Source organism: Monodelphis domestica, chromosome 6 (genome assembly GCF_027887165.1).
Source record: "Monodelphis domestica isolate mMonDom1 chromosome 6, mMonDom1.pri, whole genome shotgun sequence".
NCBI classification, from domain to species: domain Eukaryota; kingdom Metazoa; phylum Chordata; class Mammalia; order Didelphimorphia; family Didelphidae; genus Monodelphis; species Monodelphis domestica.
Genome location: NC_077232.1, coordinates 1,156,739 through 1,171,464, shown reverse-complemented (window position 1 = coordinate 1,171,464; position 14,726 = coordinate 1,156,739). Strand labels below are relative to the sequence as shown.

The window sequence follows — 14,726 nt, the reverse complement described above, 5'->3', positions numbered from 1 at the left end:
GTCTGGGAGCAGCAGAAAGGACGCTTTTGTTTTCCTGACCTGAAGTCTGATGAATGGGCAGCCTCAGGCCCCAGGCCACACCCAGCCTTCCTATGGCCCCAGCTGGACTCGGTTCAAGGCCCAAGGGGCAACCGGCAGGGCAGTCCGGGCAGCTTCACTTTCCCAGGTGGCCCCCGGCCTCTCCCTCCTCCCTCGCCCTCTTCCCACCCTCATCTCCGCAACAAAACAAAGCCCGGGCCCCAAGAGGGCCAGCCAGGGAGAGCCAGAGCCCGGCTGCCACCCTCTCTCCCTTGGGAACAGCCCGGCCCACAGTCTGCCCTGCTGGGCTCTCCTGACTTCCACGCCAATGCTGTCCTCTAGTGGTGAGAGCTCGGGCTTCCTAGGATGGTCTCTCCGTGATCATTCCTCCACACCTAGCATCTGTTTAGCTATCATTATCCGTCTATCCATCCATCCAGCTAGCCATAGTTCACCGAACCCTCTATGGCACCCGCTGTCCATTCACCCGGCCAGTATTTACCTCTCTGTGGGCCCCTCTCCCCGTTGTTCATCTACTCACATATTCACTGATCCACCTCTCACTCATTGATCCACATATCTGTTATTTGTCTATTGATCCATTCACAACTTGTCCATTTATTCATCCACCCATCTGTCCATTCGTCATCTAGCTCTTCGTTCTTCGTCCAACTTATTTGCTACCGTTCCACCCATTATTTCTCTATCCACCAGTCATTTGACTATCCATTTATCTATTTGTTGTTCATCTACTTATCCATCCATTTATCCCCTTATCTATCCATCTATCAGTTACTCAATTTATCTATCCATGACCACATCCATCCACCCATCCATCCATCCATCCATCCATCCATCCCTCTGTCCGTCTGACCATCCATCCATCCATCTATCCTCCCATCCACCCACCCATCCATCCATCCATCCATCCATCCATCCATCCATCCATCCTTCCATCCATCCATCCCTCTGTCCGTCCAGCCATCCATCCATCCATCTATCCTTCCACCCATCCACCCACCCATCCCTCCATCCCTCCATCCATCCATCCATCCATCCATCCATGCATCCATCCATCCTTCCTTCCATCCATCCATCCATCCATCCATCCATCCTTCCTTCCATCCATCCATCCCTCTGTCCGTCCGACCATCCCTCCATCCATCCATCTATCCTCCCATCCACCCACCCATCCATCCATCCATCCATCCATCCATCCATCCATCCATCCATCAATTTATTTATACATACGTATATACATCCACCTATTAATCCATTCATCCATCCATCCATCATAAGAATTCCAGTTTGCCCATCATTGAAAGCTCACTCTTCAGACTCACCCTGATTCCCTGATTGTTCCCCGGGTGGAAGGCAGCACTGAAGGTGGAGGTGTGGGGAAGAAGGGAAACAAGGCCATATCTAAGGTCTCTCTCCATTCGAACGTTAACCAGCAAGATGAAAAGAGCCATTGTTCTGCAGTGATGGTGTGATGAGGAGGAGGAGGAGCAGGCGAGTTAACAAATCCCCCCTTCCAAACACGGCCCCTAAACTCCTCTTGAGAGTCACCCCAAACTCTGCAGCAGCCAGGCCCTGATCCCCGAGAAAGCTGCTGCCTGCAATCCCCAGCTCGAACATCAGTGACCCACGAGAATTTGAGTTGCTCCTTCAAGAGATGTCACCAGACCAAACACTCATCATGCCCTTGGAGTGAAAGACTCCCCAATATAGCCATTTAGGGGAACAATGGGAACCACAGAGGAGCAGGACATGGGATGGGGCATTCTCACCCACTTTCTGCTCCTAGAATCTTCTCAACAATGGTTTCAGGAGCCTGAAGAAGACAACCTCACACCCAACGACATTTATCCAATTGCCAAAAAATCCTCATTTCCTCCACCTGTGCAAGAGTCTGTAGAACCTTAAGTACAAAGGAAGACTGGCCAGAGGGCAGCTTGTCCAAGACCTGTTTTTGAGTTCTCTAGGCTCTGTGGAGCTATTTCTATCTGAACTCGCCTGAAACAGAGAAGCTGAACAAGTTGGTGATGACAGTGGTGGTGATCATGATGATAACAGCAACAACGTGCCTTTCTTGGTGACCACAAAGTGTAGGCGCCAATCTGTCCTCATGGTGATCATGTATTGCAAATATATACAATAGGCCCAAATATGGTACAAATGCTCGAGTATCTGCCGTCCACGTGGAAATCTATACTTGAAACATACCCTAATAAATATAATTAACAAGCAACAGTCCACAAGAGCCTATTGTGGGAGGGAGAAGTTAGGTGACTCAGTGAGACCCAGGTCTAGAGGTGGGAGGTTCTGGGTTCAAATATGACCCCAGACATTTCCTAGCTGTGTGACCCTGGGCAAGTCACTCAACCCCTATTGCCTAGTTGTTACTGTTCTGCCTTGGAACCAATGCATGGTATTGGGTAAGACAGAAGGTAAGAGCCTTTAAAAAGAGCCTACTATGTGTCCAGCTCTGAGGATGCAAAGACAAAAATGAAACCTCCTCATCTTTCAGGGGAAGCAGCATGTGTATATCTAAGTGTAAACCTCAAAATTTCTTATTCTTATAAATATTGGAAATTTCACTATTGGGAAATTTCATACTTGAAAAATTTCCTATTGATAGTGGGTCTTGACTATTGGAATGTGAACCCCATTGGCATGGGAGGTTCCTTCTCCTCCCTTCTTAAGATTACTTTAGGACAGAAACCTTTTGCTGAACAATGGAAAGGGCTTTGACCTATGCTTAAGCATAGAACAGGAATTTCTTTGAGTCATGATTGATTTTAGAATTGATACAATGGAAATACTTGGAATCAATCTCCACCCTACTCAGTCCTAACAGGATTGAGTAAGGGCTGCAGCCTAGATCAAAATTTAATTATTCCAATCTCTACCCTACTCAGGTTAACAGGATTTAGAAAGGGCTGTAGCAAAGGATCAAAGATTTAATTATTTGAAAATATGACCTTCAACAGACATGTGCAAAAGCCAGAGACCTCTGGGCGGTCCTGGGTTAAGCTAGAGCCTCCATTGGCACAGGGAAATTGATGGACCGTGATTGGTAGATGTGAGAACTGAGGGGAGGCAACTTGGATGGTTTCCTTAAAGATCAGGGGGGTCTGAAGACTTGGGGTGGTGGAGGAGTTTGTCTGAGTGGTTGGAGTGTGCTCTGAGAAGCTTGCTCTGAAGGAAGCTGAAGGTGGGGGCCTCTGAGACTGTCTCCATTTTGGACACGTGAGTGATAGGGACTGATCTCCTTTCTTTGCCTCAGCTATCTAAGGGCTTGAGCCTTTTGGCCCAGCCTAAACAGAGGGGGTATTTAAGCCCTATTCCCTTCTCTCCCTTTTCTCTCTCTCTATCTCTAATTCCTTTCTTCCTCCTGTTTGTAATTAAACTCCATAAAAGGCTGACGGCTGACTTGAGTTTTCCTTTAGGAATTACATAGCTGAATTCCTTGGCGACCTTAAATTAATATATATCAGTCTTTTAAAGTGATTTCCTTGTCACATAAGTGACCACGAAATACAGACCAACTCCAAAGTCTTTGGGGCACACCAGCAGCTTAGGGGAGCAGGAAACAGGACAAGGAGAAGGGAACACTGTGAAGGAAGCAGGGGGTGGATTCCCCAGGCACTCCTGAGGAGGGCGAGGTGCCCGTTCTGGGCTCAGCAGACCATCCGAGCAAAGCCACAGAGTGGAGACGGCGTGTTGCGTGTGGAACATGTCCAAGAGGCTGCTTTGGCTGGACTGGAGACTGTGTGGAGGGCAGGAATGGGTGATGAGCTCATTGCATGGGCACGTTGCATGGGACTGCGAAGGGTTTGCTTCCTCCCACTGGGAGGGGGCGTGTGTGGTCTGGTGAGGCCCCCCTTCAAGAAAGTCAAGACCCTGTTTCAGAAGAATGTTGCCGCTGAAGCCGAGAGCTGGATCCTCTGTCGTGCCTTGGAAATCTGGCTCTGGCCCCCACGTCCAGCCCCTGCCCTTCTCGGGGAACTGCCATTGGGCGCCTTCAGGCACGGCCTAGGAAAGGGCCAAGACCCTGAGCAGAGCCCAAAGGCTCTCCTGGGCCAACATCCACAGGAATCCCCCCAGGGGCACCGAGCAGCTAGTGGAGGTGAACAGATATGAGGAGGCCGCAGGCCTCGATCACAACCAGGAACTATAGAAAGGCCATCCCTAAGGAGCCCGCGGCCAATGAAGGAAGGCGGGGAGGAGGCTGGAGCGAAGGAGCAGCTCCATGCTGTGGCGGCAGATGCAGAATCCCCAGAAAGATGCAACTGGCTTCCGATGTGGGCGAACTCCTCAGATGAAGGAGGCCCAGAATGGAGGCCCAAGGACGGACCGAGCCTCCAGGCTGGAAGACGTTCCCTCCCCCAGTTCTGGGCTGGGAGAGTGCCAGGACCAGCATCTCCGTGTCCCAGAGCCGATGAGCAAACTGCGGATGCAGGAACTGAGGCCCAGGATAGGCCCAATGGGGGATCCAACTTCCTCTTGAGGCCGTCCATTCCAACAGGAAACCAGTGTCTTTGCCAGAAAATTCTTCCTTTCTTCCATCCTGCTGACACTGGCCTTCCCTCCCTCCCTGTTTCTCTCTGTCTCTCTCCCTCCCTCTTCCTCTCTCTCTCTCCATCTCTCTGTCTCTGTCTCTGTGTCTCTCTCTGTCTCTCTCTCTCTCTCTCCCTCTCTCTCTCTCCATCTCTCTGTCTCTGTCTCTCTGTCCCCCACCCCCTTCTCTCTCTCCTTTTCTCTCTTTTACTCTTGGCCGTGCCCTCTGGGGCCCAGCTGACCAAGGCTAAATGCTCTTCTATAGGAGAACCTCTTGAGTCACTGGAAGAGGACAGTGTTTTCTCCTGAGCTCTCTGCTGGGGGGGTGGGGGGGGCAGGAGGAAAGGGGGAGGGGCAGTCTTCTTCCCTCTAGGCTGGCCATTGCCAGTTCCATCATGCTCCGCTCCTGGCGTGGCTCTTTCGGACCTTGTCCAGCTCGGCGGTGACCTTCCCGGAGCGCTTCCTTCTTCCTGGCCCCTCTGCCTCTCGGGAATGGCAAGTTTGCTTTGGCTTCTCTGGACTGCCTGAGGCTAAGTAAGGAGCTTGTGGTCCTCTGCACCCTGCAGATCTTTCTCAGAAGGCTGCCCCTGGTGCCTGACCATCCTCCCTGCCCCTCCATACAAGCAGGAGAAGGCCGTGACGCCAGGGCACGAGAGCCGTCTCAGAGCTCTCTGGCCAGACTCTGTGAGGTCTTGGAAAGGGATGACCGGGCAGCCTCCATCAGCTGTACTTGGCTCCAGGTCTGGGTTCAAGCTCGGGGGGTCCCTGCCAGGGTGCCTCCAAAGAAAAAGGCCGCTTTTCAGAACCCTCTTCCAGGTGGTCTTCTGGGATGGAGCCTCACCCGGGGGAGACGTCCGTGGCTCCATGTCCCCTGCTGCAAACCGCCAGGCGCTGTCATTTTCCTCTTCCTGGCCTAGCTGACTCTGGGGTGCAGGTGACTAGCAAGGCCCTCCGCACAGCCACTCCGGGGCTGAAATGACTCTGTGGATGCCCCAAGTCCCTTGCAGGACCCACCAAAAGCCAACAAGCCGTTCAGACGGTGTCCTGACAGCTGGGCGGCCTTGCGTGGCTCACTTAGCCCCAAAGCAGGGGCCTCTCTCCAAGGCTGCGTGGCAGGAAGCAGGTCGCTGAGTGGATGAGAACCACAATCCAGCGGGCACTGCTGAGCCGGAGAGACGGCCACAGAGGCGGGCAGAGCCGGAGGGAGGAGATGCCGCAGCCGCAGCCCCAGCCCGAGCCCAGGGTTGTGGAGGAAGTGCCACCGGAGGACACAGGAGGAAGTGCCACCGGAGGACACAGGAGGAAGCGCCACCGGAGGACAAGGGAGGAGGAAGTGCCACCGGAGGACACAGGAGGAAGCGCCACCGGAGGACACAGGAGGAAGCGCCACCGGAGGACAAGGGAGGAGGAAGCGCCACCGGAGGACTTGGACAGCTCCTCCAGCTAATGCATCCCAGAAGAGCCGCCCCTGACACAGGAGACAGGAAAAGGCTCAGAAGCCCCGGCCAGACCAAGGGACAGATCGGCCCGTCCCATGTATGGGGAATGACAGACAGGGAAGGGGAGGACAGGCAATGGGGCCACTCAGGGGCACAAAACTGGGCAGCCCTTGTGGCCACCCCTAAAGAGATCAAAAAGGGGAAGAGCCACAGCCGTGGGGGCACCAATGGGAAACTGAGGGAGGGGAAGCTCACGTGACCTGCTAGAGGGAACGGGGAAGGGCCGGAGGGGACCCGGGGCCCACCGTGTACGGCCACGACGCCCTGCCCAGGCTCCCAGGAAGCCCTGCTGGTGCCCAGAAGGCAGGGCAGAGATTTGCTTCCTCAACTTCACCAGAACTGGCTGGCACAGAGGAAGGCGGAAGGAGACAAGGAAGCCTTTGCAGGGCGGTCACATTGGGTCGTGTCTGCCTTGGCGCCCCGGGGAACGCAGCACACTGAGCTCTCTGGCTTGGGACTTCCTTTGGGGGGGTGATAGTCCTGGGGGGCAGCTGGGGCCTTTCTCATCTCCTCTGGCCTGGGTGGACTCTTTTCAACCAGGAATTCTATCTGAGAATCAGCTCTAAGGCAGAAAAGCCATAAGGGCTGGGCCATGGGGGTGAAGTGACTTGTCCAGGGTCACCCAGCAAGGAAGTGCCTGAGGCCTCCCGCCTCTGGGCTGGGTGCTCCATCCCCTGAGACACCCAGCTGCCCCCCCCCCCCCATGCTTCTGAGTGTTCCTTTTTGGTCTGCCGCCTTGTGGCCCGGCCAAGATGCCGGGGTGCCCTGACTCCCGAGAGCTCCGGCGCTCTGGCCCGTGGCACCAGGCAGCCGGCTCTGCTCCTCGGCAGGGCCTGGCCTGGGCCGCCACACTGACCTGCCCCCGTCGCAGGAAGGCATCTCCCCTTGCTGGGCCATTCCAGGCTCAGTCATGCTCTGACTCCCTCCAGCACACCTTCACCCATGTCCACCCGCAGGAAAAGTGCTGCGAGCCCTGAGGGGAATCCCCATTCACAGACGGGTAAACCGAGGTCGTCCCGCCAGAAACAGCCCCATCTCTCTGACCTCAGAGCCACCCTCACATGCCCAGAGCTTTCTCGGTTAGACTCCTGACCATGCGTCCGGGCACAGCAAGCCTTCCGAGAAGGGCAGAGTCGGGAAACTGAGGCCCGGGCGGGCAGAAGGCTGAGCGGCTAGCCGAGGCAGAGCTGGGCCCTGCGGCTGGACGCTGCCCTGATGCCCTCCGCCTCTCTGGGGCGCCCCAGCCGCCCCCCAAGTCCAGGAGCGTCAGGGGCTGAGCAGAAAGGCATCCGGCCCGCCATCTCCTTCCCTCCAGGCGGAGAGACCGAGGCCCGCTGCCCACGCCGGCCTCCCCGCCTCCCCTGGCCAGGGCCCTTTGCCGGTAGCCCCTGCCTGGGCGCCATCGGCCGCCCGTCCCAAGGTGAGGCGCAGGGTTCGAGCCGGCGGCCACGGGTCACTCACCCAAACGTGGTGCTCAGCGTCCCGCCCAGCAAGGAGCCCAGGATGACTCCCACTCCGAAGCACAGGCCCAGCTTCCCCAGGGCTCCGGGCCGTTCTGCGGGCCGACGTCAGGTCTGTGATGACCATCTGGGCCCCTGGAGAGAGGGAGACGAAGGTGAGGAGCCAGAACCTGGGGAGGCCCTCCCATCCCCCCGAAACTTCTCTCAAGTCCCCCCATTCCTTTCCTTTCCAGAAGTGTCCACGGCTCAGTCCCTGTGGCTCCAGGGCTTCCTGCAGGGATGACCTTGGGCAAGTCACGGGTCCCCCTCGGCCTCCCTCTCCTTGTGGCCCCTGCTCCCCCCTGCAGCCTCCCCAGGACCCTCTGCTGAGACTGCCTCGTGCCCAGCCTCGGCCAGGTCCCTGCTCCAGGGGCTCCCATCTGCCCAGAGGCATCCAGGCCAAAGTTGGGCTGCCATTCAGGGCCTCCTTCTGAAGCCACGCTCTCCGCTGGTCTGGCGACCGCAGACACTGACCCTGGGATCCCGACTCAGCTGCCCCCTGGCTGGGTGATCTTGGAGGAGTCCCTTCATTTCAGGACCAAGTGTGGCCTGGACGGTGCCGGAACAGTGCTCAGTGTGGGCCTCCTGGGCCCTGGATTCGAGGGGAAGCTCTGCCAGTCACTTGTGGGATTGTGACCACTGGCAAACCTGCCCCCTCCCTAGCCTCTGCCTCCTCCTCTCTCAAAGGAGAGAAGAAGGTCCTGAGTGCTGGATCCTAGGACCATTTCACCCTTTTACAGAGCAGGAAACTGAGGCCCTCAGAGGAGAAGGGGCCTATCTCCAGTACATGGGCACTTGACCGCACAGACTGGTTCGAGCACTCCAGCTTCTCGGGTTTGACACCCAGGGCTTTCCCTGGGAGGCCCTGTGGCTGCAGTGGGTCTCCACTGACCCCTGAACACAAGGGGCCCATCCCCTGGGGTGTGCCTGGGTGCCAGCCTTCAGGGCCTGCCAGAGCCCCTCCTCTGGAAAGTCTCCCACCTTTCCTCACCCACCTCAGGCTCTGATAATAGCAAGGGAGACTTTGAAAGGGAAGGAACCATGTTCAGTGATTGGGGACTGAATACTGCGTGACCCTTCCTCCCCCCTTCCCCAAGCTGGAGTCAGTCGGTCCAGACCAAAGGGTCAGTCTGTCCCCCACCAGCCTCCTTCTTGACTGATGGCTAAAGCTCCCCTCCTCGCATGGACTCGGACTTGAGTTCGAGTCTAACTCAAGGTGTCTGATTTAAAGTTGTTGAGAGAACAAGGAAAGGGCAGAGGGAAGAGGAAGCCCCTGAGGTTTTCTTTCCTGTGTAGCTCTGGGGTCCCCTAAGGGAAGAGTCTTTGCCCTAAAGACTGGCTTCTGCTCAGAGTTGAGATCTTCAGGTCCAGCCGAGGATTTAGGGACCTGCAGTTCTCCCGCCCGGCTCCAGAGTCCCAGAGAAGAACTTCCAGGTTTCTCCCCTGACGGCTTTTGAGCCTGGATGGAGCTCCAGCCCGTCCCCCCGGCCTTGGAGGTTCCTTTTGCTCCTCTTTGAAGACTTCTCTTGGCTCCTGGTTCACACTAGTGGGAACAGCCTCCTGCTTCACCGCTTTTGGCCCGTTGGGCCCCTGGCACCCAGCAGGTCCTTAATAAGGACTCCTGCCTGGCCAAATGATTGTTTCTGGGCTCCTTCTTGCCCACAAGGGCTGGAAGTTCCTTGAGGCCAAGGCTTGAGGCTGTTTCTCCTCCATCTTTCCTGAGCCATAAGCCAGCCTGTGCCTCGGTCTCCCTTAAAGCCCTAGCTGCCTCTCTCAGTCTTCCCTAGACTGTAAGGTCAGGCCTGGGTCTGCTCCTCCTGCTCCCCAGACCGGGAGAGCCTTGAAGACAGGGTCCCGGGACCCTCCTGTCTGTCTCCTTGCAGCGTGGCCAGGACAGGCTGGGCACAGGGTTGCAGCTCAAGGGCCACAAAGGCATCCCCATCATCCATATTTCCCCTGTCTCCCTCGCAGGCCTTTGTGGTCCCTGCAGGGCTCTCCAGACCTTTGCCCCTGCTCCGGCCTCACCAACCTCCCGTCCCAATCTGGACCCCAGAAACAAAGCTGAGAATTAGTATCACATTCATGAGATTTCCTCCCTTGTCTCATCTCTGTTCACCCTCAACAAACTCCAGCCTTCAGCTCCCCTGCTCCTCCTCACCCGCTGCTGAGCAGAGCTGGAAGCGGTCGTGAACTGGCTGAGCAGGACCATCTTACTTAAACCGGGCTCTCGCTGCAGCAAGGCAAGCTTTCAGCCATTCCTGCTATTCACCATCTTACTTTCCTCAATGACTATTTCAACCTTTTCTGCTTTCTTAAGGCCCTCACATTTCTGATTCACCCCTCAATGAGGTCTTCCCTCCTTCTTCTTCCTTCCTTCCTCCTTCCTTCCTTCCTTCCTTCTTCCTTCCTTCCTTCCTTCCTTCCTTCCTTCCTTCCTTCCTTCCTTCCTTCCTTCCTTCCTCCCTCCCTCCCTCCCTCCCTCCCTCCCTTCCTTCCTTCCTTCCTCCTTCCTTCCCTCCTTCCTTCCTTCCTTCCTTCCTTCCTTCCTTCCTTCCTTCCTTCCTTCCTTCCTTCCTTCCTTCCTTCCTTCCTTCCTTCCTGCCTTCCTTCCTTTCCCTCTCCTCCCCCTCCTTCCTCCCTTCCTCCCTTCCTCCCTCCCTCCCTCCCTCCCTCCCGTCCCTCCCTCCCTTCCCTTCCTTCCTCCCTCCTTCCTTCCTTCCTTCCTTCCTTCCTTCCTTCCTTCCTTCCTTCCTTCCTTCCTTCCTTCCTTCCTTCCTTCCTTCCTGCCTTCCTTCCTTCCTGCCTTTCTTTCTTTCTTTCTTTCTTTCTTCCTTCCTTCCTTCCTTTCTTTCTTTCTTTCTTTCTTTCTTTCTTTCTTTCTTTCTTTCTTTCTTTCTTTCTTTCTTTCTTTCTTTCTTTCTTTCTTTCTTTCTTTCTTTCTTCCTTCCTTCTCCTTCCTTCCTTCCTTCCTTCCTTCCTTCCTTCCTTCCTTCCTTCCTTCCTTCCTTCCTTCCTTCCTTCCTTCCTTCCTTCCTTCCTTTCCTTCCTTCCTTCCTTCCTTCCTTCCTTCCTTCTTCCTTCTTCCTTCCTTTCCTTTCCTTTCTTTCTTTCTTTTCTTTCTTTCTTTCTTTCTTTCCTTTCTTTCTTTCTTTCTTTCTTTCTTCTTTCTTTCTTTCTTTCTTTCTTTCTTTCTTTCTTCTTTCTTTCTTTCTTTCTTTCTTTCTTTCTTTCTTTCTTTCTTTCTTTCTTTCTTTCTTTCTTTCTTTCTTTCTTTCTTTCTTTTCTTTCTTTCTTTCTTTCTTTCTTCTCTTCCATCTTAGAATCAATAATAAGTATCAGTTGCAAGGCAGAAAAGCCAGGCAATGGGGGTTTGGACTTGTCCAGGGTCTAATGGCTAGGAAGTGTCTGAGATCACATTTGAACCCAGGACCTCCCATCTGTGTAAAGAGCTCTTTCCCAGCTTCCCATTTCGTTCTCACAGGAAGTATCATGCTTTGAAGACAATGTTGTGGGTGTCACTCCTCCCTCCCTCTCTGCTCCTGGAAGGCGGTTGGGGAGGTTGGGTGAGAGCCAGGCAGGAGACTTTGCCACGTGACTCTACTTAGGCTCTACTTTTGTTCTTTTATTTCTTCTCTTTCTCGTGATTAATCAGAACCTTATAAAAGCTACTACTTGGCGTTACTGATATAAATTCACAGTTTACACGTCTGTCCCCCGGAGGAGAAAGCGAGCAGGATCGCCGGTGAGGCTAAATAAAGGGGGCTCCAAGCGCTGCTCCTGCCCAGGCGTGGGGGCTGGCGCCGCGCTGCCGTCCGCTGCTCACCAAAGCCAGGCCTCCCCTCCGTCTCTGGGGCTCGGGGGGGCCAGGCTCTCCCTCCATCCAGCCCAGAGCCTGACATGGTGACCACGTCACCCGTGGGGGCTTCCTCTGCTCTGCTGGACATGGGGGCGAGCCTCAAGCTCATTGGCCCCCCCACCCAGATGTCCTGCTCGAGGCAGCCGGGCCCCCCCTCACCCTCCTCTTCCGCTCTTCCCTCTCCCCCAGACACCCCCGGCTGCCAAGTCTTCTCAGTTTGATGTCTCCCCTGAGGTCTGCCCCCCCAGGGTGCCCCCACTGCTCTTATCTAGACGCCCCTAATTGGCCTGCTCTTCCATCCCCACCAGGGGCCCCGGGACTCCCCTTCTCAGGAAGCTCCCGTAGCTCCCTCTTGCCTTTGGCTCTTAGAGCTCAGCCCCCGCGGTGCCATGGGTCTTTCCAGGCTCCTGGCTGTTCCCATCTCCCCCCGGGGGGGCCAGGCTGCCCCCCCAACCCCCGCTTGGGCCCCTTCAAAGCTCAGTTCAGAGCGCCCTGGCCGGCTCTTCTTCACCAGCTGCTGTATTGGATCGTTTAGGAGCCCTTCCCGTCCAGGGCGCCGAGGGCCGCGCACTGGGGTGAAGTGACCGGCCCAGGGTCCCTCCCCAGCCAGGAAGGGTCTGCGGCCAGATTGGAACCCAGGACCTCCCGCCTGCAGGCCCAGCTCTCTCCACTGAGCCCCCTTTCCCGTGCGCCCATTGTACAGCCCGTGCCATGGGCCCCACCAAGGCACCGCAGCCCACAGCTAGCCGGGCCCCTCGGGCGGCGGGCAGGGAGCCAGGGTTGGGCACGAGGAGGGCCCCCTCCCCCCCTTACCTGGGAGGACGTGCAGGAACAGAGCTGGGAGCCGGGAGAGCACGAGGAGGGGCACATTGGTGGCCAGGGAGAGCAGCAAGTAGAGGCACGAGCCCGCCAAGAAGGAGAGGGTCAGGGCTGCCTGCGCCCCGCGCTGGTCAGCAAACCTGGAGTGGACGCAGAGGTGCTCAGGCCCCACCGGCAGTAAAATGACTTCTCCAAGGTCCTCACAGCCAGTCAGTGTCAGAGCTGGGATGAGCCCCGCCCCAGGAAGGCGGAGAGCAGGGCCAGAGGGGGGAGGACCAGAGATCCAGGAGGCACAGGTGGGGGTGGGGAAGGAGGGGGAGAGGGAAGGAGGAAGCAGGGAGAAGGGGAGGAGGAGGAAGGAGGGAGGGGGAGGGGGAGGGGTGTCCTAACCAGTTCCGGTTGGCAGAGGTCCTCCCCCTCCCCAGGCTGCTTGTGGCATTGGCACCGCCTCACCCGGCCTTGGGGGCCCCGGAAGTCTGGCCTCCCTCCTGGGGCTCCTCTACCTGCCAAAGATGGGGCCTCCCAGCAGCTGGAGAACCCCGAAGATGGTCTGCAGGTAGCCGAAGCCCACCGAGTCCAGGCCCAGGTTCTTCGCCAGATACTGAAAAGCAGAAAATCCGTCTGTGACTCTGGGCCGGCCGCGGCGGGGGCCGAGGAGCTGCCCCGGGCACGGCCGTGGGGCGCCTGGCGCAGAGGCGGGCACCAGGGGGTCGTGCCAAGGCGGTCCAGCGTGTAGACGGGCGGAGAGGGAGGGAACGGGGGGCGCCTCTTGTCTCGGGAAGTGGGGCGCAGTGCCCGACTCCTCGTGACCCACTTGGCAAAGATCTTGGGGGGTCACCATTTCCAGCTCATTCTGCAGATGAGGAATTGAGGCAAGAAGATGAAGTGACTTATCCAGGGTCACCCCTCTAGGCAGCATCTGAGGCAGGACCTCCCGTCTCCAGCCTAGCCGGGGCTCTATCCCTGAGCCACCCAGCGGCACCCATTTGATCTGAGAGCAGAGGCCAGACACCACCTGGGCCTCCCCTGGGGCTGCCTCCCTGCACAGAGCCAGAGCCCCCCGAGGGCCAGGGCTTTTCTGGGGGCCCCGGAGCCCCCCGAGGGCCAGGGCTTTTCTGGGGGTCCCGGAGCCCCCGAGGGCCAGGGCTTTTCTGGGGGCCCCGGAGCCCCCCGAGGGCCAGGGGCTTTTCTGGGGGCCCCGGAGCTCCCTGAGGGCCAGGGCTTTTCTGGGGGCCTGGAGCCCCCCGAGGGGCCAGGGCTTTTCTGGGGGCCCCAGAGCCCCCCGAGGGCCAGGGCTTTTCTGGGGGCCCCAGGGCTCCCCGAGGGCCAGGGCTTTTCTGGGGGGCCTGGAGCTCAGCCCAGTGCTGGCACACGGAGAATGCCCCATCGGGCTCTGCGTGCCCAGCTTCTGCCCAAGGTCGCTCCCCACCCGGGTGATCGGGGCTGGGCCGCCTCGCCCTCTGCTCAGGGAAGCCCCCGCCCCCCCCCCCCCCCCCCCCCCCGGTGCTGGCCAGGCTCTCAGGCCCGAGACGAGAGAGGGAGCAGGACTTGTCCAGGGCCACACCGCCCTCCCCTCCTGCCCAGCGGCTCCAGCTGCAGACAAGGAGCCGGAGGGGAGACGTCCTGGCTCGGGACTCCTCTGTCCCCCACCACGCCGGCTCCGGGCGTCCGAGCCCCGTCCCGGGCCGGCGCTGGGCTGGCACTGCCCCGAGGGCACCGGGCACCCTCACCCGCCCCGCCGGAGCACTCACGGGCATCATGGAGAACTGCATGAAGAGCAGGTGAGCTCGGTGGCCGCCAGCAGTAGGTCACCCGGAGGACAAAAGCGCCGGCCGGGGGGGCCCTCCCGGCTCTTCCTCCCCCTGCGGAGGTGGGCGCCTTCCTGCATCCTGGCATAGGCTGAGGCCCGGGCGAGGGGACACGGCTCGGGCCTCCTGCTCGGCTGCGCCCGGCTGCCAGGTGCCAAAGTCCTGTTGACTGCCGGCCGCCTGCCCCGGGGTGTTGGGCTGGGCGGGGGACTCGGGCTCTGGAGAAGAGGAGGAGGCTGGACGGGGCACGGCGGCCCAACGGGAGGGAGGGTGGCCCCGCCCACCCCGCACCCCCTCCAGCACCCCCAGACAGCGGGCACCGGGCAGGAGGCTCATCCCCAGATCGGGGCCTCCATCTTAGGTGCGGGTGAAGTATTGCAGCCTCGGAGGCGGGGAGCCTCCCCGAGTGGGGCAGTGGCACCTCTGCAGCCTCAGTTCACTGCTCTGAGAATAGGGTAGGCCTCCCTGCGAGGGCGGCCCCCAGAGAAGAGGCTCCTCACTTCCCTGCTTCGGCCTCGGGGCTCCCTCCCGGTCGAGGGCCCTCCTGACTCTGACATTCAAGGCTCTTTTTCCAGCAGGAGAGCCCGTGAGCGCTGGCGAGGAGGGAGCCCGGGCCGGGGCCAGGAGGTTCCGGGGTGGCATCGGAGCTAACGGCCGAAGCCCC

At 58.3% G+C, this 14,726-nt stretch overlaps 1 protein-coding gene across 1 annotated transcript in view; it reads right to left on the bottom strand.

The window, feature by feature from the left end:
* Window positions 1-14,268, bottom strand: part of SLC22A18 (solute carrier family 22 member 18) — a 59,637-nt gene extending 45,369 nt beyond the window's left edge. The window contains 6 exon segments of the mRNA XM_056801121.1: window positions 7,542-7,642; window positions 7,644-7,675; window positions 12,249-12,394; window positions 12,758-12,855; window positions 14,006-14,031; window positions 14,034-14,268. Of these exon segments, the coding sequence (XP_056657099.1) occupies window positions 7,542-7,642; window positions 7,644-7,675; window positions 12,249-12,394; window positions 12,758-12,855; window positions 14,006-14,031; window positions 14,034-14,142 (512 nt within the window). The 5' untranslated portion in view covers window positions 14,143-14,268.
* Window positions 14,269-14,726: the final 458 nt, after the last annotated feature.